Here is a 27,003-nt window from a genome sequence, read left to right as displayed (position 1 = left end):
ACTTTTATGCTGTAGTTCTCCTTACGGGTTCAACCCCGGATTTAATAAATCGACATTCTATACACACCGGAAGATTAATATTACCCCAGAGTTCGTACAAGTAAGAACGTATAAAACAACAAAACACACACTACAATGAGTTTCGTCTCAATCTATTCTATTCTTGACAATGTTTTTAATTTATATTAGAAAGCAATTATACAGATCAATGAGATGAGCTTATTCCAACTTACCACCTCTTCTCTGGATCAAAGCCTTTCTGTCCTTGTCCAAGTGTAATTTAGTGATAACAACCTTAGATGGGTGTAGGTTCAATGGGACAGAGGCACCGTTAGCCTTTTCCTTAGTGACCTTGTCAACTTGGACGGCAAATTTCAATCTGTAGACGCTAGAAACCTTACCTTCTTGGCCCTTCTTGGAACCACGAGTAACTTGAACTTCGTCCTCTCTTCTGATTGGCAAAGCTCTGACACCGTATTGAGCTCTCAATTCCTTAGATAGAGGAGCAGATAGAAGCACACGTCTTTCAGAGGATGGTGCAGAGAAGTGAGCCTTTCTGGCCTTGCTTCTGTCGAAAGAAACGTCTATTAAAAATTCCTGTTAGTAAAGAAATTCAAATATCGATAATAACATCCCACATCATTTCTATAACCACATACCTAGAGATTGCTTAGCCATTATGCTTGTCCTTGTCCTATTGGTGCCACTATTGACTGTACGCTGATGATAGGGTTTGAAATTTCACTAGAGTAAAGTGATGATTGAGTCCGGATGTTGCGTGGGACGGTTGAAGGTATGAGGCTAGGCGGGACACTCCGAGGATCCAGACCGAAGATTGGAAGGAGACGTGAACGGCTAGGTGGAGTCCATAGGGAGACTGTACATAGTATAGGCAGAGTCTAGGCGGATAGTCAGAGGGTCATACCTTACTGCATCTCTGCCTAGCCTCTTACTACGCGACCACGCGCTTTGGTTGACCGACGCAGTTTGAAAAGATTCGAGAAAAATATTTTTTTCTTAGAATCAGCAGATGTACGGGCGTTAGATGAACCGAAAATCAGAAACAGTCATATGAAACTTCATCGGCTTGACTTGAGCAATGAAATAATTAAAGGTGCTAGAGTGACCAATATTACAATATTAAATGGTCTTGATGAATTGGCATGAGGTTGCACAGCTCATTAAAATCTTAGGAAATTATTTAAGTTAATCGTTTTCCATTGAAGTTAATTAACTTCATAAGAGGCAAGAAAAATGATTTTATGCTGACACTTGAATTGAATGCCAAAGGACTTGTAATGGATCATACAGTTTGATACAAACTTCAGCAACATAGCTAACATCGAAGATGTTATAGGTCCATGGATGTAAAAAATTTGGCCGAAGCCTTAAGCCCCCCCCGGGACTCGAACCCGGATCACATCCACCGGAAAAATGTATGCTAACCATTGCACTAAGGGGGCGCACTCCTCTACTCCGAAGGAAGGAGACTTGGCCCTATTCATGCGATGGCATATGAGAAGAGAATATCTCATTACCTGTTAAATAAGGAACACTTGGATTGATTAGTCTGCTAAGCACAGTTAGTATCCAGCTGTGCTCTAACCTACATTAGATTACAGTCCATGTTAAGACCATGACACCGTTGTCCACGTTTCTTTTTTTTGTCATTATTTTGTCTTTTCTATCATGTAAAAATTTATACCGAATGATCCTTTAATTCACTACTACAAATCATTTAGTCCCCTACTAGTGAAGGTTGAGAATCCTCAATTCCGTATCTGTTCATATTCTTAAGAAACTCATAATAGTTAGCCATACCACAATGTTAAATCTATATGCTAAACGACTGCCAATGGCTTTTAGGCCAAATGAGATTACATCATCTCTTCTTAAACCACGGGTATTGAGAACAGCTCCATCACTACCAAAAATCAAGCATTATTCTACATTCAATTCATATGCTGAAAATGGTAGTAGTAATGATCAACAGAATAATAAGAAAAAGAATAAAATTGGAATTTGGCCAAGAATTAAATCATTTACCACTTTTACAGTTTCAGGAACCTTAGTCGTTGGTGCTGTTGGATTATCGGCGATCGTCATTTATTTAATCACATCTGAACTATTCTCACCTTCTGGTGATACTAGAATGTTTAACCGTTCGGTTTCTCTTGTGGAAAAAGATGAATCTTCAAGGTCTTTATTACAGTGTGATGATGATGGTGATAGCAAGGAAAGATTAAAGGCATATGGTGAAGTTTTTGCAAGTGATAAATGGACAAGAAATAGACCCGCCACCTCACAGAAGAAATTGGATAAATCAGGTAGATTTCATTATTCCATGAGGTTCAACGTTGAATCCAAGAAGAGGAGAGGTTTAGTTCATGTGGAAGCCGTTGATTCTGACGAGCACTATCAACCAGATATCATCAGTTTGTACATCGATGTACCGGGTGAAAAGCGTCATTATTTGATTAAGCCTAAATTGAACACAATTGTGAGGCCAAGCGGATTTTTAGGTGTTCATTGGGGTCCAAAGAGAGATTGAGAACTTATTTATTATAAAGAAAGAATGAAAAGAATTATTGTTGCATTGTTTGTTTTGTTTTTTCTAAAAGACCATAGTGGCAAATATAATGGAGATGAGTAGAATTGCATATCCTGAATATTTAAACTTTACCGAAGAACCAGAGTCTGTATCTAATAAAAGTTTAGTATGACTGGCATTTTTCATTTTGGGTTTAACTAATTTTTTTACTGCTGGTGTCTTTCTACTGTCTGCCGCCTTTTGTAATTCCTGCAATCTGTGGGAAACTTCAATACACATGGGGTCAGTTATATTCATACTCTGCGCATTATAATAGACGTTATTGCTGCTCATGGGACAAACTCCAGTGGGGTGGTTTCTCATATGGTACATTTTACTGATCTCTAATGATAATTTTTGTTCAGGCAAGCAGTATGAAAATTCACCGTAAATTCCCTTTTCGCCATCAGTGGTAATATCTGAACAATCCACTTGACTACATGCATAATCAAAATGATCTTGAAAATTCCAACCATTCAATGGTGATACAAGACATGGTAAGACTTGCTCCAAACATTGACATATTTTGGCATTGGGAGATGGTGGTATTTCCACATTTGCTTTCCAGGGTGTGTGAGTGTTTGCGGCAGACACTTCATTAGGACATTCAACAGACTGCGTGGAAATGGCGAAACTAATATCTTGCAGATATTTTTCCTTAGTGATACCATAAGGTGAAGTGTTTCTATAAGCATTTTGTAAATATTTGAAATCTTCCAATTCATGAACTGAACCGGTTTCGTCAATCTTTACTAAGCCGTATTCGTTTTCCTCTTCAAAATACATGTACGCTAGGCCACCAGACCAAACTTGAGACATCTTGGGCCCAAATATGGCACTAACTTCAGTGAATGGTCTTGGTCTAACACTATTACAACCAAATTCTGAAAAGAAAACAGGAATAGGATAGTTGGCAAACTCCAAAGTTCGTTCTCTATATCCACTGGTTGCATATGACGAATAACCGCACCATTCGTACATGTTAATACCATAGAAATCAGCTGCAGTTTCACCACCGCAGACAAAATATTTTGCCAAAGAATCTCTAGTGGTGGCATCATCACTTGAAGAATATCCAACAGGAATCTGTCTATAACTCTTTTCTTGGATATATTGCTTTACATCTCTAATGGCGGCTTTTACAAAGGGAGATGCATTCGTATTCGTTTCATCATTAGTCACCTCGTTACCTGCAAAGAATCCAAGAACGTTTGAATATTTTTGCATTACATCTACTACAGAGGTATACCTTTCGAAAATTGAGATATCCCAACTTGGTCGATTTCTCTCGATGGAATGATTTGGCTCAGATAAATCTATCAATACGTAAATGCCACTGTTCGCTAATGCTTCCATGCAGACATCATGATTTTTTCTAGTATCGATAGAATACACTCTTAATGTATTTACATCCAATTTTTCGAAGAATGGGAGATCTCTAAGGCATAGAGATGGTTCTGCCAGAGGATCGATATAGTTGGTCTCCGAATTTAATATTTCAGGATTCCAAGATTCTGACGCTATCGTTGGTTGGTACGCAACACCTCTCAAAAAGAACTGATTTCCAGTTCTAGAGTTGTAAAATTTCCTCCCAACGACTTCGATTGGTGCAATGCTATCAGAATATATGTCAAATACAGAATTTCGGTTCAGCGCTGAAATCGCAGTTACCGCGCTTACGATACTTGATAATACAAAAAGAATGCCTCTCCAACTCATTTTCATTGTTCCTTAAAAATGATAGTTCTATATGCTTTATTCTATTTCGAGGTTTGGAATATACTTAATATTATATGAAAGCATAAAATGTTTTATTCTCTTTTATTTTGCGTCGTCCCTCTATTTTGCGTCGTCAAGATATTTCTTTTGGGTCGCTCGGACATTTACTGTCGCCGGACATCTTGCGTCGCATCAAATCCGACTGGGAGATCTCAAAAATCATATTTTAGGAAGTTTTACGCCAGAAGGTTAAAGAATAGACGATGGAGTTGACAACTAGAATACATGTACCTTATATAAATATATATATATAAATCTTTGCATATATATATATTTTATGAAAAGAAAAAAAAAAAGTAATAACTGTATATCATCAAATTCCCTTTTGTTGAACAAATCTTTGTAGGGGCCTTCATATTGTATTTCTCAGCAAACGTTAGCTTTATTCGTCTCGCTAGAGGTATAGAAAGGTTTCTAAAATTGATAATAGTAATAGACATAAAACGACAATAAAGTAACAAAAAATAAAACAGTTCTTATTTCTTGGTGGACCACGTCTTCAAAGAAGGAGTAGAAGTAAACCAGTGACTCACATAAGTGGACATTTGCTTACCGGTATCGTTATTGGATGTATTTCTTGGTTGAACCAAATTCTTGAAAGTACCAGTTAAACTAGAACCGATAGTCTTAGAAACATGGGAAGATGCAACAGCTGGACCTACGATACATGCGGCGAATAGAATGAAAACACCATAGTACAAGTAACTGTATTTTCTCACCATACGCTTACGCAAACGGTTTTGCTTCAAAGAATAAATTGGTGGGCGGATTTGACGAGATGGTTTCAACCAGAACAACATGATGGAGTGGAATTTATCAATCTGTGGGATCAATAAAATTGGGAAATGGACAAATAGAATTACGTGACCCAAAATGAAATCTGCAGCAAATTCAGACATTTCCACAGTCTTGGCACATAATTCTCTGTATGGTTGCGACCATGCCATAGCACCGAATCCCATACCATACCATTTACCCGTCCAGAATGCAGTGTTAGACCTATCGTTCTTGAATTCACGGGACAACATGAAAGTAGTCATGAATAAGAAGATCAACCTTTGACATTGAATACAGGTGACAACACCGATCAACATTCTAGCGAAATTGAAACCTTCCAAAACCCACATGACAATAAAGAATACAATGTGGATAATTACTGCAAAACCGTGTGCGACACCAGCCATCACAGAACCACTACTCTTACAACACATCTTGAACAATGGGCCAGAGCAACAAGATAATCCCGCACAGAAAGCTAGGACACCCAAGTTTACAACAATTGGTCCCAAAGTACAGATAATGATACGCAAAGTAGAGTTCACACGGTCATCATCAGTTGTTCTCACACCAGTTTGGGCATTGATAAATGTGAAGGCAACAAAACAACCAGCACTGTAGATGGCACATGGGATGATTTCAGAAAGAATGATATTAGACCTGTGAGCTCTAGCGGCATCACCAGCAGATTTTTCAGAGTCGTCGCCGATTAACTTACGTTTGAAACCAGTGATACGAGCTCTGGACATTCTCACATAACCGATCCAAGAATTTCTATGATATTTGCTGTTACCTCTGGATAACCATCTGATGAAATCTCTGTAATCCAAGAAGAAATCTTGCCATGAGAATTGGTGTGGGTTAAATATAAATGGAGAGAACATCAAAGATGACAAAGAAGCCCAGAACCATAGCAAAGGTGCTTGCCAGTGGGCAATGGTACCGAATAACAACATGATCATGGATCTGGAGCCCATGTAAATGGCAGACCCAGCAAATCTTGAGTAAAGAATGGAGAATGGAATACGTGCAGTTGCAAAACCACGACCAGTAGAAATGTAACGAGCACCACCAACAGACATATCACTTAGCAAAGCAGCAGAGTAGATTTGACCAGCAAACACTTCAAACATTGGAGATAGAGATAACAAGTGACGGCAGAATCTTTGAGTGGCCTTCCACAACCCACGTTCAACCAATTCTTGGACGACGATAGGAACAAATGCAATCCAGAAAACGATGAAAATAGACAGAGTATAACGTCTGACCCAGTCAACAACTGGAGACAAGTTGTAGCAACCAATTGGGTACAAAACATCAGTAATAGGCTTGTTCCTGTCGTAGCTACACATGATAGCTTCATGGGCCAAAGAGTGCATGTTAACTAAGGTCAACATAAACATTTGCAATGACAATTGAATGAACAGGTTATTCAAGTGAAAACCAGGGTGAGCAAAATAAAAGGATAGGAAACGGTCAATAGGCAATTGAGTACCCAAGTAGTAGTACTCACGGGAAAGCATCTGTTCACCCATACCAGCACCAATCTTCGTTGTGAAATTCAAAATGGTACCAAAACCTAAATCTCTACCTTTACCACATTGGTAATATTCACAGTGCTTGATACGACCACCACGTAAAATAGCATTCATACCGGCGTAAATATCTTCGTTCAAATGTAAACCCTTTTGTGCCTTGGAAACACCACCTCTAGTAGTCATGTAAGTAGCATTCACAAAATCGGGGTGACCATAATGGAGCTTACCACCAATTTGAGCCAGAGTACGTGCAAACAATGTACCAAAAGTTTGTTCTTTACCAGCTGCAACATCACCGAGAACACCAGAGTTTTCAGAGAAAATATATTCTCTAGCACCAACGATAGCGACAGGATGTAGAGCATTCTGTTCCTCGTATTTCAATTCAGGGGCATATGGGTTAACTTGTTCTACATTCAATTCTTCGAACTCGGCAAGCACAGATCTAATCTTTAGACATTCTTCCAAATAGTTATCTTGGTTAGCATCAATCAATTGGATGTATTCACCTCTGTAGAAGATCAAAGCATGGTTTTGGTTATCAGATTTACCATCACCAAGAATAGGGTTACCAGACAATTGAACTCTGAACTTAGGTCTTCTACGACCATTGTCCAGTAATTCACAGTGACCATCAATCAAAGCAGAGTAGATTCTTGGCTCTTCACCTTCATTTTCAGGAGGTTCTTCATCCAAGTAGGCAATTTGCAAATCAGGGTAGGCTCTCAACAAGAATTCAGCATTTTCCAATTCATGTGGCTTGAATTTAGTCAATCTTTGCATTGAAACCAAGAACTTGAATTTTCTTCTTGCCATTTTCTCCAATTCTCTTTCTAAACCTTCAGCATTACCACCAAACATTTGAACAATTTCAGGGTTTTCCACACGGTACAACAATTTAATGGCTCTAGAGTAGTTCATGAAACCAGAAACAGTACGATACAACGTTTGAGATCTCAAAGATGCCCAAATACGTGTACGTAAAGTGTACTCAGGAGCAGCAGATTTGAAACCAATACAGTAGAAGGGCAAGTCATCAATTTGAGACTTAAGGGCATCTTCCTTATTTTCCACATCTTCATCGTTACCTTCATAAGCAGCAGTCTCTTCTGCCAAAATCTTAGTGTCTTTGACAAAACAGTCCCATTCCACTGGATGCAATTGCTTCAAGTACTCTAACAATGTAACTCTGGAGAATTGATCATCTTCACGAATAATTTCTCTCAAAGATAGTAAAATTCTTTCAGAGTAGTGAGGAGTCATCACAGTGAAAGTTGGCATATTATCAACAGGTAATGGTTCAGGGATTGGAGTAGCCAAAGATTGGGCAAAGAAAGAGATACGACGTTCAGCTTCAGAGTTACGGGGGAAAAACTCCGTTTCAAAGTTGTTATCATCTTGAGATACGAAGAAAGTTGGAGCTCTTAAAGTTCTCTTACCTTCAATTTCAGATGGAACTTGATGGTACAACAATTTTTGAACGTGGTCAATGGCTAGCAAGTGTTCTCTGTACATGGAAATAACAATAGCATTCCACACTTGAGAGATCAAGACCTTAGGCTTGTACTTGATTTCCATATCAGTAGTAGCCAAAATCTTGGAGTAGATTCTCTTTGGTAGACGAGAGAAGATATTTCTCCATGGAGTCAAAATGGAAATACCTAACCAGAAGGATCTACCGACAGAGAAGATCACATTAACCAAAATATACCACAAGTAAGTATCCAAGAAGAACAGAATAAAATCTGTAGCTATCATCAAACCAAGGACAACTTTACCCTGCTGTCTACAGAGTGTAGCACCCCACCAGTATTCACCAGTACATCTCATGTTCATAGTAGATAAGATTCTAATAGGATCTCTCAATGAAAGAATCAAAAAGAAGTAAGATTCAGAGTACTTGGCGGCGAAAACGGTAATCCAGACCAGATAGGATAACCACATATCCATACCTCTCAAAGGTGCAAAGGAAGCAGTGAAAGTTTGGGAAGCAACGTATTTTCTGGTTCTGCCCTTCATGTAGGAAGTAAATAGCCCACCAAGAGGCATCACTGCGAAAAATAGGAAAGTAGCCACCGCAACAAAGAACATAACAGCGGCCACTGCATGAGCGGCAGTACTCTGAACGGTTTCCTTTTCATAAGCAAACACGAAAATGATCGGACCCAAATTGATGGCAAAGATTAAGCACAAAAACCAGAAACGACGTGACAAGTGTTGAGCACCAGCCCAGTAGCGAGGAACAAAACTCCATTCACACAGAGTTGCAACAATTTGAATAAAACTTGCCAACGTACCACCAAGGGCTGCTGATGCCCATCTATAAGCTGGGGGAGGATGGTTGTCGACCAGTTGTTGGTAGTTATGAGTGTAAAAAGTGGGAGCACTGTAAGCAACATACATCCAGTAGACTGTAGCATGGATAACCCAGATACGGTTGAAATTGGTAATTAAATGTAACCAGGTACGAGTTTCTTTGAAAGTCTTGAAGAAAACATTACCCCAAGCGACATCACCTAGACGACCATAGCGTTCTTCAGGTGGGATGTCGATTAATCTAGTGCCATCTTCAAACACAATTCTTGCGATACCTTCAGGATACCAGAACAATTGGTTAACATCATCATAACCGATAACTTTGTTATGATCTTTCTCACGTTTGACGAATCTACCATCGACAATACCATAAACTTGATCTCTCAAGAAATGGTACAAAGGTGTAATGACTCTCTTTAGGTAATCACCCTCTGGCATTGGCTCTGTACGCTGTTGGCACAATGGTGATTCTAAATAGTCTGAAGCACACTTGTAGATGAAACACAAACATTCAGCTGTAAATCTAACTTGATTGGCTTCACCCCAGCATAATAAGTAAAGAGCAATTTGACGAACTTTTTCCAATGGATGCAACTCATTCATTCTTGTCTTCCATCTGAAGTCAGCAGCTTCTAGAGAATTATCACCTTCTAGTTGGTTCAAAGTAGCTTCAGTCTCTTCTGGATTAGAGGAAGCTTCCTGAATTGCCTTCTTATTCTTCTTCTTTGCTCTTCTTGCCTTTCTAGATAATTTACCCAACTGCATGTTTCTGAAACCAACGGCATCATCCATATCAAGTTGAGCTGCAAAATACCATTTTTTATAGTTGGCAGTATCACCACCGATATAATCGGCGTGAACTGATAATAATGCTTGTTCTGGTGACATTCTTGAAGATCTGGAATCCAGCAGAGTCATGAACTGATCAAAAACGTTTCTCATAGAGTCTCTTTGGAAACCAAATTTATTTGTCAAATCGATAAAGATATCTTCGATTTGTTCGATGGTAACAGGTGATTGGTTATCGGCTGTCCATGCAGGATAAGGTTCATTTGGTAGTGCCATAGCAATGGCTTGTGGATCGTAACCTTCGCCAGTACCATAGATTGGAGTTGAAGCTCCTGAAGATCCTGGTTCACCATATGACATCTGAGATGGTGTATAAGCACCAGCACCACCGTAAGCATCATAACCAGGAGTACCTGGTGGTCCATAACTGCTAAAATCGGAGAAATTTTCACCCATAGCAGGACCGCGAGGTTGATTATAATAACCAGATTGGTAATCCATAGTCTGATCATCGTAAGGTCCAATGGACGATTGTGCATATGGATCACCACCCATCACATTTGGATCATAGTAAGTCCCATCTGGGTAAATGGGATTTCCATACTCATCATACATAGGCTCCGCATAACCTTGATTATATGGAGCATAACCACCCATTTCATCCTCATACGGGACTTGTTGTTCGTGGTTCGGTTGACCGTATGACATATTGTGTCGTCCTTACAGTCAATGTGAGGTTGTTTGTTAGATATTCTGACTTTTCCTTCGTATTGACCTGCCAAGACTAGGTTATGTCTTAGAGAAACAAAAATTTGTGTAAATGAAAGATCCTGTTTTATTTTTCCCTTTTATTAATTCTCTTTCAGTCTACGATCTCGACGTTAGTATTACTGTGACGCGTAAGAAAAAAAATTGTAGTTGGATGAGACACGACCAAAAACGCGAGCCACTAGGGAGGGGAGAATCTGTTAAAGCCTTGAAATCCGATCCGAAGTCAATCAAAAAGGCTACGGTATGCGAGAAAGAAAAAAAAAAAATGATTCGAGGGGCCTTTGGGCTTTTATTCTTTTCGTTTTGGGTTTCGAGTTTCGAGTATGGGTAGACAAACACGAAGATACAAGAGTCGCGATTTATTTCTATTATAATATAAGGCCCAGATTGTCCGAGTTTCTGGCGAAACGCTCCTTTGCCTTCTGACCAGAATAGAATTGTCAAACCGCTACGGCTTTCTCTGTATTCTTCTGTATGCCCCCCCCCACTATGTCCTTGTACTCCTAGATTTCTCCGTATGTGATCCGCTACTTTGGCCCTGTACTTTCCTGATTCAGATGTTCGTGCGGAGGGACCGAGTTTCGCGTTACTGAGAATGTGCCGTAGAAACCCATGAAACCCACGCGTTGCATCTGCAACGCGTCTAAAGATTCTCCTTTTGAAACTAGTGGCATATATCGGTCGAATTACGATAAAATCGCATCAAATCGTTACTAACATACCTTTAATAATTAATTTTCCCCTTTCAGATATCTCGCGCTGCGTTCTATTTAGTTGATTTCTTTAGCTGTATGTTATCTTCGTCTTGCTCAGATAGCGATACTATTGAAGAAGCAAAATGAAGCTTTCTAGGGTTGTTTTGTGTTGAAATCTGCAACTAGCAGTCGTAGATATTCAGTCGAGGAGCAGTTTATGTGTTACTGCGCTGAGGAAAACGGAACGGTTCTTTTCGAAGAGTAGGATCGAGATCAACCCCGGTCAAAACACGCTGTTTCTTAAATCTCATCTCGGGTTCCGCGAAGTCAAGGGAAAAGGGAAATGATTAGATCGGAGGCAGTGACCGAAAACGGATAATTAATATGAGCCGACATGCGCGTTGTTCTCTTTTTCTTGTCACTTAGAAAAATCCGTAGTAGCAAACCTAAAAATAAACAAAGGAGTATGATTAAAGATAGAAGGAAGAATCAAGAATCAAGAACAAACGTCCATACACCATGCTCCGCGTGCTTTGAGTAGCGACCTGCGATACCCGACCATTTTCCACTCTATCTAACTGTTGCACAATGCAGAGAAGAGCCTGGCGGCAAAGAATGCACATTGTACCAAGCACGGAGAATTTGGATGTGCACGGTTACCCGCGAGATACCTTTGACGTCTGAATATAGCAGTAGTAGTAAAACAAGTAGTAATACAAGTAATAATACAACGCCACCTATTACACATACAATCATAGAGATATGAGAGGACACCAACAGTGTGCAGTAGATATATGTATATATATACTTGTTTGTTTACGTCTCGTTACGCTCATCTCAGTTAAACCTTAATTCGTCTTCCTGCCTCTCGACGAACTCCACAATATCACGTACACATTCGTGAGGTTTCTCTGCATTGACCCAATGACCAGCTTCGATGTCTCTTATCTCAAACCTGGGGAAGAAATTACCAACGTCTGAAAGGTACTCATCAGCCACGTAATAGGATTTAGTAGCTCTGATGAATAGAGAGGGACCCACGAATCTGTGAACCCACGGGTTAAATTCCCAATTCGAAATGTTCCCCTTAACTATAGCATCATTTAAGATTCCTAGCGGTATTCTTGATTTAAACCTCCAACGACCACTCTCTTCGTCTTTAACTCTTTGCAAAACCGTTAGTAAAAATCTCCGTACAACCGCGGTGGGTTCAATCTCCTTTAACTGTTCATCAGCTTGTTGTACAGTTCCCACGTTAGGATCGTTTATAATTTGTAACAGTTTTCTAACGTATCTGGGGAAAGCTGTCATTGGTGGTGACGCGACTGGAGCATTGTCAATACTAACTAACATTGAACAAAGTTCAGGCTTTCTCAGTGCGACGCTCATTGCGACTTTCGCCCCCATGGAATGACCGACTATAATTGGTTTCTTCGCATCCTTGTGGTTTAGTATTTTCTCTCTAATAAGCCTTTCCACATCGAGGGCCATAGAAGGATAATCATGTCTACCAATGTGAGGGCTTTGACCATGATTTCTCAAGTCTGGTAAATAAACATCTCTTTCTAACAATTCGTTCAGTTCACGTCCAATGGTTCTGTTGTTCTGTCTATTGCCAAAAAGCCCATGTAGAAGGATAATCGAAGACTTTTCCTTGTCGAATTGGCTGGTATGCTGAGTAATAACATCATATGACAGCTCTACTGAAGGTAAATCATCTGAGGATAGATGTTTGTTCAAAACTTCAGTGGATCCATATTTCCCCTGAGATGTAGTAGTTTCAAACGTGTTATTGTGGTGGTCAAATAGTGGCCCCGTAGGTGGATCTTTACTTGCAGTGTCTGAAAATAACTTTACATGTTGTCTCTTAGCATTTTGATGGTGATATCTGGTAAATTTTAAAAGCGGGGATCCCTTGATGCCCTTCTTAATAATCGGAATACTTTTTATGAAGTGATGACGAACAGTAACAGAGCCTATCACTTTATTGTGCATCAGATTTTTCCCAATCAATTACCGATCCAGTTACAAACTACCTAGAGGATAGAAGAAATTTTGTAGTTGCCTTTTTCCTTCTATCTGTCTGATATTAGATTTTATATCTTGTAGTTGAAATTAGAGTTAGGCAAGAACCGTGCCTCGCATGAAGGAGGTAGGGTAAAAAGTATGTTAAAAAAAGGAAATGCGGGTGATTAATAGGGCCCTAGGGGATAATCAAGAAGGGTGATATTATTATGATAGAACTCGTTTAGCTATCAATTATCAAGGTTATCGTAGGTATTCGCCACGGGGCAATGTTAAGGTTGTTTGCTTTGGATAGACGGATATTGTGGGTATATACGTAGTGTTGTATAGTGGGGGTGTGTATGGATTCCGTGCCCCTCACAAAGCGAGATGACGATGATGACGATGATGTTGTGAGATTGCAGATTGCTCTACTAAAGAAATCATATGCAAAGCCATTTTATTACGTTGTTATTGGTGTTCTTGATTGTACTATAGAAATAATAAGGGAAAGATGAATTAACTGAATATTACTCGAAGCGCATCTCTTTTCCGTCTGCCCTTCTCCTCCTTCTTATACAGCTTTTTTGTCAGCTTTTCAACGTGAGAGCGTTGATCCTCCGCGAATATAGTAATATCTCCGGGAAAAGGTGCGAGATGGCGGGTTGCGTGGTTATGAAGGTTCGCGGCATTTGTGGCGGCCCTATAATAACGTACCGATGAGATGATGGATGGCTGTCTATGTAAGTGGAAAAAATCTTGAAATTTCTGTTTCAATGTGTGGGCCCATTGTTTGACTATGGCTTTCTTGCAGTTATTCGCAGTAGTAGCCGTACGTAGTGTATTACTAGATCCGACAATAGCATTTCTTGATGATATTGGTGGGAATAAACTCCTTAATGTGTTGTTGGCGTAGACAGGCGAAAGATGTTCACCACCATTGCGATTTGGGGATCCATGAGTACTGTTATTTTCATTCTCATCAAATATAGTTAGCCAGCCGAGAGAATTGCCATTAAATGTAGGTTTTGCCTTTTTTTCCGGTTGTGTAAATTTGAAGATTTCCTCCACAAATATTCTACCAACGTCAAATTTATCGAACATCAATTCTGCCAATTGAGCGTCATCTTCCCCTTCGTCTGTACTCGACGAAAATGCGGAAATATCATTACGGAAACGAATTCTGTAGTCTTGCAATACACTTTGAGACCATTGGTTCCATGCAATTGTACATAGAGGATCGATTTTAGATCTTTCTGTGATCCACTCTCTAATCAACTGACCAATACCAATCATTATTTCGCCAGTATGAGTTTCAACCGTTGAATCGAGTAATGTAGCCACAGTTGATATAATTGAACTATTTTCAAACTTCTCGTAGGCTTTTAAATCCATTAAAATCTTAACTGATTTGATAAATGTCTTGCTTATTTCTAATGACAGTGTAACGAACAATATTTTGAACAATTCGTTGTTTGTTAGCGCCATCTGAGTTTCGGAGTTACCAATGTTTTCAGATGGAAACAAAACTTTAAAATTTAAAGAGTTGATTAATACCATAGGGAAATAATTTAACATTGACCACTGATGAATTAGAAGTTTCAATCCATCATCAGCAGTTGTTTTCAATTCAACCTTGGTGTATTGATCCTTAAACGTTTCCAATACTTGCAGAGCCTGTTTTACAAAATTGAGCCCTTCGGCAAGATATGGTAACCAAATTTCATCAATTGATTGATTACAAAACTCAACGAATTTGCTGACACTTTTATTGGTAGCTTTACCCTTAGGATCGTTGTCAAATCTTGTTAACGCCTGATTTAGTTTAACCGTTTGTGGAATTAACTGTAACCCCAATTTCATCAATAGAGAATCGGTTTCCTTAATGTCTAAGGTATCTTGTAAAAGTAATGATAAGTGAGCATTTAATTCATCTAAATTCAATTGGCTATTGTTAGCAACCACCGTCGGTGTAAACAGCTGAACTGAACCATCCAAGTTGTTTAATTTACGAGCTGATGCTAAGGAAAAATCGAGAACACTATCACTATCAATATTTAATAATCTGTCTGACATCATTCTGGCCTTAGAACTGCAAACCGCTTCACTCCAATTTTCACCTTCATATTCATTATTAGATTTCAAAGGTTTATCGAATATTTGTCTTAATGATCGATCCAATCCTAAGTGAATCTCATTACTATTGCTATCACTATTACTATCATTCTTTTTATTTCCTCTTTGTAAAGTATCGTTCAAAATCGAAATTTTAGAGAAATGGCGGTAATTGAACAAACTAGAATCGCAACCATTGATGTCTCTTAAACTTAAAGTCATGCCAGCTGGTAATATATGTAAATCTTTCAACGGCTATAGATGTATGTACAATTCTTCGAACTCTTTGTGAAGGAGCAGTATAATCTACGTTAGCTTGTGCGGCTGATAAACTTCGGCGTGCCGACGACAGTGACACAATGACACAATCCCAATTAACACTAGTCTAAAAAAATACAATTAACAAGGTAGATAAAATGATACAAATGAAAGCTATACCACTATACTAAGTTGCTTAATCGAATAGACCCATACCCATGTCATCGTCACTCTCTTCTTCTTCTTCAGCTGGCTTAGCTTCTTCTTCAGCTGGAGCACCAGCGGCTGGAGCAGCTGGAGCAGCAGAGGCGTATTTTTCTGGGTTTTCGACTCTGTCTTGCAATTCCTCAATCTCTGGGTAGATGTATTTGGAAGCAACAGCAACGGCCAACAAGTCCTTGTAGGAGTTGATGATGCTGTGACCGACAGATGGCAAGGTTGGGTAACCAACAGCCAAGGAAACGGAAGCAATGGTGGTGACAGCAGAAACGAAGTGACCAACCAATTCTTCATCAGTGATATCCAAGATGGAAGCTGGGAAGATTTGACCATCGTCGTAAACTTGAGTGATAACCAAACCGAAAGTGAATGGAGAGATGTTCAACAAGTTCAACAAGGCAGCTTCAGATGGACCGACTCTGTTACCAGCTTCAACGACCTTAACATCGGAAGAAATTTCAATGGTACCTCTAGCAATCTTGGTTGGGACACCTAGAGCTTGGAAGAAAGAAGTCTTACCAGGTTCCATACCAGTGTTCATGGCAGTAACCCAGATGTCACCTGGAGCAATGGCACCAGCTCTAGCTGGAGCAGCAACCTTGTTGGCGACAATAACTTCCTTGATGTCCTTCAAGGAATCGTTGGTGAAGACGAAACCAACGTTACCCTTAACGAATGGCAACAATTTTTCGTATTGTGGCAATTCAGAAAGGAAACCTCTGACGGCTCTTCTAACCATAGTGTTCTTACCCATCAAGATAACACCTCTGCCTCTTAGGGCTCTTCTAACTTGGTGCATTTGTTGAGAGGAGACATTGTCCACACCGACGACGAAGATGGACTTGTACTCTTCCAAGTATTCTCTCAATTTGCTGAAGTATTCAACTTTCTTTTCACGAATGCCTCCCATTTTCAAACTTATATAACGTCTGCAGGATGTTTAAAGGTTTCGTGTGCCTCTTATCAACAAATCGACATCTTGCTAACTACTTCGACTATTCAATACCTTGTAGTTTTTCATTTTCTGGTTCGAAGCGGTCTGTCCTCCTGCGTCAGCGCGTCGTTTGAGTGCGTTCATGAAATTTTTCGATAATTTTCAAGAGAGCTTTGAATTCTTTTTTCTTTCCTAGTAATTCCCGAGCATGTACGGATGTCAATATCAAAAACAGTCATTTGAAAGTTTCTGAACAATCAACTATGGCTTCCTCATCGCAGACATTGCGTATCAAATATAATACTCTTTAAACAAAGGATTTGCCTATCGTTGCATCATATCTATCAATTTGCATAAACATATATATATATATATATATACTAGTTCCAATATGTCTGTCATAGAATATTGTAATAAGGAGACTGGCTTACAATTGCCAAACTACTCAGAATGTTTAAAATTTATTGAAGACCATGTGGTACCTGATATGCTAGCGGGATCAATGATGGACAGCAAGATAAGTTATCGTAAGGTAACAAAAAATGATAGTATAAGACGAGTGGTAGAAAAGCTACAAGCAGAAAGTACGCCGATAACGTGTGTTTTCTCCTACGGTCCACACATTCAAAAGATGCTAAGTATCTTGGAAATTTACAAAAAGGTGATCTACAAAGAAGACAAAACTGTTAAATTACACCAGTGGAACAAACTGAATTGGTTCATAAACAAAGTTGAAACTCATAACGAATTGATACATACCCGTAAAAGAGTCCCCATACTGCTGGTAATCATCATTAGAGAAGACGATCAGCTTGCAGCAAGAGTTCAATTGGAATCAAAGGGGTTTACTAGACAGTCGTGATTGCATCTTCGGAACTCGAGCCCCGCCCAAGAAAGGAGTGATAAGAACTATCAAATTGGGGAATGATAAGAAATATTGTATTTGATAGATTGTATAAAGGGATGACTCTTTTATCGGCCAGTGAGGATCAGATTGTTTGATTCCATTACCTCCATTCAGCAGATTGTAAGGTGGTAAGATGAATGGTGTAGATTTAAGTCATGTTTTGGGCAAACAAGTAACTACTCCAGCACTCTTCTGGATGATTTGGATGCTTTACAGAGATCTTCGAGATGGCAAAAGGCAGACACAAGAGGCTCAAAGAAAAATGACTGAGTCCTCTTCAAGGGAAGGAGATGAAGAAAAAGAGGCAGCGGATGATAATATAGGCATTTCCAAATGGAAACCTCTGAGGAAAATTAGAGAACAAGTGGTTCCTGTGGAGGAAGAAGAAAAAGAGAAGTACACACGATGGGATGAAACGGAACCATACCCTTACAAACCATTTAAACCGGGTGAACATAGACTTACTATGGGTGTTACCACTATTCCTTTCAATTATTGGTTTGTTATGGATAAAACTTTCAAAAAACGAATTGATGCAAAATGGGAAATTCTACGGACTGATTACGAAGATTTAGTTTACCATGTTGATCCCGCTATGATTAACGATGATGGTGGGGAAAGTAACAATGTACCAACTGATGATATGTATGCCAAAATTGTTATTTCTCCCAAGGATGTAGAACAAGCAGATCAAGGTCTTTGTGAAGTGTACAGTAATGTAATCAATTATTTGGCATGCAAGTTCCCACAATATTTCCATGTGGTATTGAGTCCAGGTGAAACTCCAGGTGCCCTATATAACTCCGTTTTGAATGAATATCACCCGGTTGATCCCAATCGTTATTTGCAATTGGCTAACGATTCTCCTTTGTGTATCAATTATCGTTGTTTCAACACTGATATTATTCCTGATAAGTTGACCAAAGATTTACACATAAAGGAAGATGAAATTGGTTACAGGGTTCTGATATCCTGTGACAGAACAAGACGTGCTCATGAACTAATTTTGGCAATGGGCCGTTTGGTAGAAGACGATTTACTACTGTTGTCGCGCAACGAACGTAAACAGTACAACGGTGAATACATTATGCTGTCAGGTCTTTTTGGATTTGCTGCTGGATTTAACCCTCGTAATAGATTTTTAAAACCATTGACACTGGTTCATGGTCCAGTACCAGAATATAAGAGAGATTTACAATCACAAATGAACAAATTCCTTGCCCATTTGAAACCTTATGCCTTAGCCAATAGGGTCAATTATACTTTCCAAAACCATGACATGCTCTACGCACAGAAAAAATTCACAGATTCGAGAGCACGTTCATTAGATGAATTACATGGTGGGAAAGATGTTCACTACAGATCTGAGAGACAGACTTTAACAAAATTTTCTACTCCTAACGGCAGTGATACAATTGTATTTGGTGTTAGAACTTATTTATGGAATTTTAGAGATCAATGGCTAGCTAACAATTTCTACAATCAACCACATATCATTGATGAACTGGAAAGAGCCATTAGCGATATGAATCATATCCTGGGGACATACAAGGGCAGAGATGAGTGGGGGCCACCTTTAATGAATATCATAGAACAGCATAAAAAACTACGTATGGCAAATTAATAAGATTAATATTCTTTTCGTTTAATTTAAATTGTATCACTGAGCAGAAGGAAATGAGTCAGAGAAAAAAAAACTCACTTCCCAAACCAAGCCCATTGAGATACTGTTTTAAAAGGTAAAAAACAATATGCACATTTCTTCTTGGCTTCGCTTTGAATCCAGAGACCACCAGACCCCTAAGAGCCAAAGTCAATGGATCTTCGAAGAAGCCATCTATATTTTATAAGATTAAAGAGATTGAAGAACTCGGTCACTACCAAGAATCGTCGATCTCTATGCCATACTACTCTTTTTCGGCGGCAAAAGTAGAAAGAAGAAGTTTACAAGTTGGTTTTAAAGATTTTCATCCTTTATATATTGATAATCACATCACTATATACGTATAACGGTTCGGGAAAGGGGCAATAAATTTAAAGATTAGACTCGAAATGGATTCACATAAAATACGTTGCCAAAATCAGATCAAACATAAGATCTATTGAAATCATGGCAGGACCTCCAGCTCCTCCACCACCTCCGCCTCCACCAATGGGCGGAGGTCGCTCTGCTCCCAAACCACCAACCTCTCCAATGCAAGGAAGAGATGCTATGTTAGCTGATATTAGGAAGGGTGCTAGATTGAAACATGCCGAGACAAATGATAGAAGTGCTCCTAAAGTGGGCGGTGGTGCAGTAGAATCATCTGGAAGTAGTGGAAGCGGCGCACCACCTCCTAGTGGTTTATCAGCGCCTCCAATCCCTACGGGAGCTCCACAATTGGGAGATATTCTAGCCGGTGGTATATCTAAATTGAAGCCAGTAAGCAAGGGATCTTCAGCTCCTAGTCCACCCGCAGCTGGTGCTCCACCAATTCCAAAATCACCAATTGGTACACCAAGGATTCCTAGACCACCATCGACTGGGGCGCCAAGGCCTCCTGTTCCACCAACAGCTGCACCTCAGATCCCATCAGCGCCAATACCCTCTGTTCCCACAAGACCTCAAAGAGGTAGCATGCATAGAAAATCTGGTTCCACAGGCGCCCCCAAACCACCAGTAGCTTCGGCACCTCCTGTTCCAGGTGCACCACCACCACCACCAGCCGCACCAGCACCTCCAGCCCCATCAATGTCGGCGCCTCCCCCACCACCAACCCCTCCTCCAGTGGCTGCTTCTTCGAGTAGCTTATCATCACCTCCTCCAGCACCTCCTATGCCGGGTGGATTGCCATTCCTAGGAGAGATTAATGCCAGAAGATCAGATAGAGGTGCTACTGAAGGTTTGAGCAGTGGTGATGGTTCATCTGCTAGGGCACCTTCTGCGCCTCCAGCGCCCCCAGCGCCTCCTCCATCGACTGCACCTCCTTTGCCTTCAGCGGCACCGCCGGTTCCTCAGGCTTCTGCACCGCCGGTTCCTACTACGAGACCAGGCGCCCCTTCAGTTCCTAGTGCACCTAAACTGCCTAGTGCAAGACCCACTAGACTAAAGTCTATCAAGAAGTCCGAAATTACTGCACCACCAGCACCACCATCCGCACCAGCACCACCAGCACCATCCGCACCAGCACCACCAGCACCACCAGCGCCTTCTGCATCATCAGTTCCTCCCCCACCACCAGCACCCCCGGCCCCACCAGCACCGCCAGCACCGCCAGCACCGCCAGCACCGCCAGCACCGCCAGCGCCACCTTCAAGTTCTGGTGGGGGACCACCACCACCACCACCTTTTTTGGCAGCTTCTACCCCAAACAGACCTTCGAAGGGACCGGGCAAAAAAGAGAATACAGCCGTACCTGCATCTGGTGGGCCTTTGCCATTTTTGGCTGAAATTCAAAAGAAAAGAGACGATAGATTTGTTGTTGATGGTAATTCAGGATATAGTACCGCGGCAGATCAAGAGGACGTGGGCGCTGGTAGCTCGGCCGCTGATTCAGCTCTTAATGTGCCGAAGGCTGAACCGCTTTCAGGTGGAAGTAGTGGTGGTGGAATGTCTTTCTTGGGTGAGATTCAAAATAAACTAAAGCACCAACAAAGCTCAGGTCCACGGTCAGCTTCATCAGCTCCAGCTCCAGCTCCAGCCCCTGCACCACCTTCACCGGCGGCACCAGCTCCACCACTACCCACTGCATCAGCTCCACCAGTCCCTCCGGCGACCCCATCGAAACCATCAAAACCACCCAAAAATGTATCATCACGCATTCCATCGACGCCTTCTTCATCGGCGCCTCCTGTACCTTCAGCCCCATCAGCCCCATCACCACCATCAGCTCCTCCGGCTCCTCCGGCTCCCCCTACACCTCCTTCAACTTCTGCACCACCTCTGCCTGGTACATCGGCTCCAAGGAAGCCAACTGCTCCACCTCCACCCCCAATTTCCACATCTTCCTCATATTCCGAAGAAGCAAGCAGAAGAGCGCCACCACCACCACCATCACCATCTGCTGGTCCTTCATCTTTTGGTGAAACTGGTCACAACTTGAAACAAAGATTATTCTCATCAGGGTCGTCAAAACTTAGACGTAACACTAACGATCATACTAATTCTCCAGATGTAGATGTGGGAAATGTTACGATAAATGGAAACCGTTCTTCTAGCAATAGACTTCAAGTCAACGATTCGAGATTTAAATGGATAAATGCGTCTCAGATACCCAAACCTCCAATGTTCCAAGGTAAGACTAAATTATACCCAAGCGGTAAAGGTTCTAGTGTCCCTCTAAATTTGAGCCAATACTCTTGAAGACCAGGAATACTTTTTTTATATACACAGTTACGAAGTAAAGACATAACCAAAACAAATCAAAGTTGTCGGGGGCTTCACGACTCGGTATAAAGTATATTAATGACTAGTGAATTGTAACCAACCGATTGTATCTTAAAATATTATTTACATGTTCTTGTATGGGCATTTTACTCATCCCAACCGTCTTTCCATCTTTTCTGCCAGAAATTACAATCAAAAGTCTCTTTGTTCAATTTAACATTCACCTCATTATGCGCATCACACATCCATCTACCAAATTCATCTCTAGATCCCAATTTTGGTGCATGGTCTCTTAAGTATCGCTCGAAATCAGATGCACACCACGAACAAGGGTATATGTGGGAAAAGAGTTGTAGAAACTGTTTCATTTCAGATTTTTGCCTGTCAGAAGGTTTAGTCGGATAGTTTGCGGAAATGGTGTGCAGTAGATTCCATGATGATCTACCTAGAACCTCGACATCTGGTGGATCACCCTTCGCATGCGTCTTGGAACCAGGTATCTTTTCAGTAGCAGTGGGTCCCAAGGAGCCAGCTGAGTTAGAAGAGGCAGCACCAGTAGCGGAGGCAGCTCTTTTACCAGATATCTTACCAGTCGCAAATTGAAAATCTAGTAAAGTATTGCAAGAGCGACATCTAATTTTGATCGATGATTACGTTAGTAACATACAATTCGTAGGAACTAAAGGAAAAAATAGAATAACTGGTGATAATGCATCATACGGTTTGCCGTCCTCATCGTATATAATCTTCCTCCCGGAGACACCTTCTTGGGGTTGAGAATTAGCCATTTAGCTCGATCTTGTACTGTGTGTAAGTCAACAATAGATGCTTACGATCTTGTATCAAATAATTCATCTTTAAATAGTAAGACACCTAATAAAGGAACATTAAAAAAGTTTATCTACAGAGTATGGGAACATGTTAAGTAAAGGGATTGCCTAAAAGCAAAAGCTTTTATATACCATATTTCTTTAATCCAATGCCATTGCCTGAATGGGTTGTTGAGCATCCAACTTTAAGTGCGGCGCAAAATCTGAAGTCCTCAATGGTCGCATCTCTATGGAGACATCGTCTGGTAGTTCATTTGATTTGAAATTAACCATAAATTCTCTTTTCAATCTTATATACTCCCTAGCAGCGCTTAAAGCTGCTTCTCTGCACAATTCTTTCAGATCTGACCCTGAAAGACCACTTGTACCTGCTGCAATGACATCAATGTCAAAGTTCTCCTCGTCCACTTTAGTATCCTTTAATAAAACTTTCAAAATTCTTAAACGCTGTTCTTTATTAGGTGCTGAAATGTAGAACCTCTTTGGTAACCTTCTTAAAAATGCACCGTCTATGTCACCAATTCTATTGGTGGCCCCCACAATCATAACTCTACCATTACCCAATAAACCGTCCCAAAGTGTCATAAATTCCGCCTTGAGCATAGCTGTCACTTCATGGTCTGTAGCTGCACGCTCCCTCAGGAAGGAATCTATCTCATCAATAAAAATCATACAGGGTTGTAGTTTATTTGCTAACGAAAACATTGCATCGACAATTTTATTAGATTCACCATACCATTTGTCCATAATTTGTGACATCCTTATTGAAATGAAGTTAGCTCCACTTTCATGTGCCAGCGCCTTAGCAAGCATTGTCTTACCACAACCAGGCGGACCATGCAATAGAACACCACTAGGTGCCTGTAAAAGTGGATTTCCCTGGTAAACTTCTGGCATCATTAATGGATAAACAACACTCTCATGTAAATCAGCAATTATGGGATCAAGTCCACCAATATCTTCAAATGATATGTCCAATTCATCAGAAGTTATCACTGATGACAAAACGCTTTTCTCATACGAGTTTAAATCCACTTTTGCTAGTTCAGGCTTCTTATCAACAAGTTTCTGCCACTGTGATAATTGTCTACTCTTAGATTCTTTCGATCTACCTGATAGAGGTCCTGTTTCCACATCATTCAATAGCCTACTGATCAAATAATATAGCGATATACCAGTACCAACGAGCACTGAAAGATCAGCAATAGTCTTCAAATCAAATTTCCTTGACATTTCAGAGATTGAAAACAACTTTATATATGATTCAAAAGCTTAATGAATTTCTTATTTGTGCATGTCATTGTGCACTGTATAAATTTATTGATCAAAAATTTTAGCGATGAGCTTAGACACTTATACTACATCTATTGTGAAAGAAAACTACAAGAAGTAGGTCGATTTGATGTCTGGTGGCCACGCTATAAGATTCCCAGGGACTCTGTTGGATGAGCTAAAGACTCATGATTATACCAACGATGAGCGGTTCAATACTACTACGAAGAGTAGAGGCAAGAAGAGAAATGCCAAGGGACAAATGAGTAGGAAAGAAGCTAGAAAGCAACAAAGACGTGAGAAGAAGGATAAAGTTAACCATAAATCGAACACGAAAGCATCGAAACCCAAGGATAAACAGACCGAAAAGCCAGACTTGCCTTTCTCATCAGACGATGAGCTATCTGCAAGTGATTTCGAAGGTCATGAGGTACCGAGTGATGGAGATGATGAGGAGCCTATGGATGCCGAAGAGACTATGAAAGCATTAAAAGAGGCCAAGGCATCTAAGAAGGAGTCCAAGAGATCAAAACAACACGACCGTCCCCCGGTAACGTCAGCTGAACGTGAAGCTATAGAAAGAGATGAAATGGAAATGGCCTACTATGCCAAAAAATTGGGATTGAGAGGGAAAAATAAAAAGATCCATGCAAGAGATGAATTTGATGCAGTTGGTGGACTATTAGAAGGTTTAGATTTCTTCGAAAATTTTGAAAACGGGGAAAGAAGTGATCAAGATGAGAGCGGCTCTGAAGAAGACGAAGACGAGTCTGAAGACGATTCTGAAGAAGAGGAAGAAGAACAAGATGGACAATCGAATGATGAAGAGGAGGAAGAGGAATCTTTATCAGAAGAGGATGATGGTCAAAAGCTATTTTCTTCCGATGATGATTTATCTTCGGGTGACTTTGACGACGAGGATGAACCCTTGGATGAAGAGGATGAAAGCGATGAAATGGAACATAAATCGAGCAAGAAGAAGGTGAAAGAAAATCCATACGTCGCGCCAGCTCAAAATGATGGTGCTTACGTTCCCCCATTTTTGAGGAAACAGCAGTTGGGAGACCAAGAAGAGTCTGAAGAATTTACCAAATTAAGGAAAACGGTTAAATCTTCCCTAAACAAATTGTCTGATTCAAACATTACCACTATAATCTCATCTTTAAATGATTTATTTGATGCTAATGCTCGTCAATATGCCACTGATGCAATAACGAAGGAAATCTTGGCTATTATTTGTCAAAACAATAAATTGCTCGATGGATTTATCATGAATTATGCTGCGGTAGCATTCTCTCTCTGGAAATTAAGAGGAACTGAGGTTGGTGCGCTCTTTATACAGGCATTTGTGGAAACTTTTCTAAAGTATTACGACCAACAGTTAGAAACTATTCGTAACACAAAGAAGAAAAGTGAAGACCCTTCTGTTTTTCCCAAGGAGTGCAGTAACATGATTACCTTATTATCCTATTGTTACAATTTTGGATTCGTTTCAAGCAAACTGGTGTACGATTTGATTAGATTTTTCGTACAAGATCCTAATGAATTCACCACTGAACTTTTATTGAGGATTATATCAATTTCTGGACCGCTGATCCGTGGTGATGATCCGTTTGCATTGAAAGAGATCATCTCAGATTTACTAGCCAATGTTAAATCGATTAAGGATCAACCAGTGCGTCTACGATTTCTTTTGGAAACTATTTCTGATTTGAAAAACAACAGATTGAAACCATCAATGCTAGCCACAAGTAATCAACAATTGAAGAAAATATTACAAAATGTATTAAAAATTTCGAATTCATCTACTGAGCCATTACAGGTAACAGTTGATGATATTAAAAACGTCGAGACTAAAGGTAAATGGTGGCTAGTAGGTGCCTCGTGGAAGGGAAATATGGCAAATGCATTCGAAGAAGCGCATAGTGGTCAACCTGGAAAGATGACTTCTGCAGACGATGAAATTAATCTCGAAGACGATTTACTCGATGATATCCCCAATTGGGAGGCAATTGCCAAACAACAACGTATGAATACAGACGTTCGTCGTGCAATTTTTGTTAGTATAATGTCTGCACAGGACTACATGGATGCATTTACGAGATTAGAAAAATTGAATTTAAAAAACAAGCAATTGGTTGAGATTCCAAGAGTTATAATCCATTGCTTAGTACAAGATAGTACTGAAAATGGTTATAATGCTTATTACGCATTACTTACAAGAAAATTATGTGAATATCAACATCATTTAGCCAAATCATTCCAGTTTTTATTTTGGGATATAATCAAAAAGTTTGAAGAAGATTCGATAGATGAGGAAGATGATTATGGTGACTTAAAGGAAGATGCCAGACTGCGAAGCATTGCTAGTCGCGGGAAATTTTTCGGATCTCTAATTTCCGAACGAATTTTACCTCTGGACATCTTCAAACATGTTCCAATTATGTCTGGTTTGAATGCAGATGGATATTCATTCATGGAGGTTCTTTTGTACCAATTATTCGTGAATATTGCCAAAAAATCTGAAGTCAAAAGCAGGGACAACAAGGGGAATAAAATAGTCAGTTACAAAAACGACGGCTTCCGTAAACTTCTGGAAGATAGTGTCAAGCTGGAAAACAGATCAGTAATTTTGAAAGGATTAAAATGGTTTGTTACCAAGAAATTCAGATACAAGGACTACTTTAATGGTAGTAAGGGCAACAAAGGTGATGAAAAGGAATTGAGAAGAATAGAATGGGCAGTACCTACCTTTGTAAATATTTTAGACCAAGAACTGGAAGGTATCGATTACTAGGTTTCAATGTATTTATAGTTTACAATTTCGAATTTTCTTTCCTATG

The 27,003-nt window shown here is 40.1% G+C and overlaps 13 protein-coding genes and 1 non-coding gene across 14 annotated transcripts; 5 read left to right on the top strand and 9 right to left on the bottom strand.

Moving 5' to 3' along the window:
* Positions 1–219: 219 nt before the first annotated feature.
* On the bottom strand, positions 220–678 carry ZYRO0A12606g (60S ribosomal protein uL24; the record flags this gene model as incomplete). Its single annotated transcript, XM_002494862.1, has 2 exons — positions 220–584; positions 660–678. The coding sequence occupies 2 exons, from the start codon at positions 676–678 to the stop codon at positions 220–222; spliced, it is 384 nt and encodes a 127-aa protein (XP_002494907.1).
* A 713-nt stretch (positions 679–1,391) lies between these two features.
* Positions 1,392–1,463, bottom strand: ZYRO0A12584r. Its single transcript has one exon. It is a non-coding gene; the product is annotated as a tRNA-Arg (tRNA).
* A 362-nt stretch (positions 1,464–1,825) lies between these two features.
* TIM21 (Tim21p) lies at positions 1,826–2,551 on the top strand (the record flags this gene model as incomplete). Its single annotated transcript, XM_002494861.1, has 1 exon — positions 1,826–2,551. The coding sequence occupies one exon, from the start codon at positions 1,826–1,828 to the stop codon at positions 2,549–2,551; it is 726 nt and encodes a 241-aa protein (XP_002494906.1).
* Positions 2,552–2,614: 63 nt separating this feature from the next.
* On the bottom strand, positions 2,615–4,315 carry GAS2 (1,3-beta-glucanosyltransferase; the record flags this gene model as incomplete). The annotated part of the gene is made up of 1 exon (XM_002494860.1): positions 2,615–4,315. The coding sequence occupies one exon, from the start codon at positions 4,313–4,315 to the stop codon at positions 2,615–2,617; it is 1,701 nt and encodes a 566-aa protein (XP_002494905.1).
* A 530-nt stretch (positions 4,316–4,845) lies between these two features.
* ZYRO0A12518g (1,3-beta-glucan synthase) lies at positions 4,846–10,497 on the bottom strand (the record flags this gene model as incomplete). Its single annotated transcript, XM_002494859.1, has 1 exon — positions 4,846–10,497. One exon carries the CDS (start codon positions 10,495–10,497, stop codon positions 4,846–4,848), a length of 5,652 nt encoding a protein of 1,883 aa, XP_002494904.1.
* A 1,595-nt stretch (positions 10,498–12,092) lies between these two features.
* On the bottom strand, positions 12,093–13,250 carry IMO32 (Imo32p; the record flags this gene model as incomplete). The annotated part of the gene is made up of 1 exon (XM_002494858.1): positions 12,093–13,250. The coding sequence occupies one exon, from the start codon at positions 13,248–13,250 to the stop codon at positions 12,093–12,095; it is 1,158 nt and encodes a 385-aa protein (XP_002494903.1).
* Positions 13,251–13,778: 528 nt separating this feature from the next.
* On the bottom strand, positions 13,779–15,596 carry SPO77 (Spo77p; the record flags this gene model as incomplete). The annotated part of the gene is made up of 1 exon (XM_002494857.1): positions 13,779–15,596. One exon carries the CDS (start codon positions 15,594–15,596, stop codon positions 13,779–13,781), a length of 1,818 nt encoding a protein of 605 aa, XP_002494902.1.
* A 232-nt stretch (positions 15,597–15,828) lies between these two features.
* On the bottom strand, positions 15,829–16,761 carry RPP0 (60S ribosomal protein uL10; the record flags this gene model as incomplete). The annotated part of the gene is made up of 1 exon (XM_002494856.1): positions 15,829–16,761. The coding sequence occupies one exon, from the start codon at positions 16,759–16,761 to the stop codon at positions 15,829–15,831; it is 933 nt and encodes a 310-aa protein (XP_002494901.1).
* Positions 16,762–17,176: 415 nt separating this feature from the next.
* POP6 (ribonuclease P/MRP protein subunit POP6) lies at positions 17,177–17,647 on the top strand (the record flags this gene model as incomplete). The annotated part of the gene is made up of 1 exon (XM_002494855.1): positions 17,177–17,647. One exon carries the CDS (start codon positions 17,177–17,179, stop codon positions 17,645–17,647), a length of 471 nt encoding a protein of 156 aa, XP_002494900.1.
* Positions 17,648–17,825: 178 nt separating this feature from the next.
* Positions 17,826–19,316, top strand: ZYRO0A12408g (heme-dependent oxidative N-demethylase family protein; the record flags this gene model as incomplete). Its single annotated transcript, XM_002494854.1, has 1 exon — positions 17,826–19,316. The coding sequence occupies one exon, from the start codon at positions 17,826–17,828 to the stop codon at positions 19,314–19,316; it is 1,491 nt and encodes a 496-aa protein (XP_002494899.1).
* Positions 19,317–19,802: 486 nt separating this feature from the next.
* On the top strand, positions 19,803–22,034 carry VRP1 (Vrp1p; the record flags this gene model as incomplete). Its single annotated transcript, XM_002494853.1, has 1 exon — positions 19,803–22,034. One exon carries the CDS (start codon positions 19,803–19,805, stop codon positions 22,032–22,034), a length of 2,232 nt encoding a protein of 743 aa, XP_002494898.1.
* A 170-nt stretch (positions 22,035–22,204) lies between these two features.
* On the bottom strand, positions 22,205–22,846 carry ERV1 (flavin-linked sulfhydryl oxidase; the record flags this gene model as incomplete). Its single annotated transcript, XM_002494852.1, has 2 exons — positions 22,205–22,691; positions 22,779–22,846. 2 exons carry the CDS (start codon positions 22,844–22,846, stop codon positions 22,205–22,207), a joined length of 555 nt encoding a protein of 184 aa, XP_002494897.1.
* Positions 22,847–23,029: 183 nt separating this feature from the next.
* On the bottom strand, positions 23,030–24,121 carry MSP1 (protein-degrading AAA family ATPase MSP1; the record flags this gene model as incomplete). The annotated part of the gene is made up of 1 exon (XM_002494851.1): positions 23,030–24,121. One exon carries the CDS (start codon positions 24,119–24,121, stop codon positions 23,030–23,032), a length of 1,092 nt encoding a protein of 363 aa, XP_002494896.1.
* Positions 24,122–24,290: 169 nt separating this feature from the next.
* On the top strand, positions 24,291–26,957 carry SGD1 (Sgd1p; the record flags this gene model as incomplete). The annotated part of the gene is made up of 1 exon (XM_002494850.1): positions 24,291–26,957. The coding sequence occupies one exon, from the start codon at positions 24,291–24,293 to the stop codon at positions 26,955–26,957; it is 2,667 nt and encodes an 888-aa protein (XP_002494895.1).
* Between the last annotated feature and the right edge of the window lie 46 nt (positions 26,958–27,003).

Source organism: Zygosaccharomyces rouxii, assembly GCF_000026365.1.
Source record: "Zygosaccharomyces rouxii strain CBS732 chromosome A complete sequence".
Taxonomy (NCBI): domain Eukaryota; kingdom Fungi; phylum Ascomycota; class Saccharomycetes; order Saccharomycetales; family Saccharomycetaceae; genus Zygosaccharomyces; species Zygosaccharomyces rouxii.
This window is presented reverse-complemented; position numbering and strand designations above follow the sequence as displayed.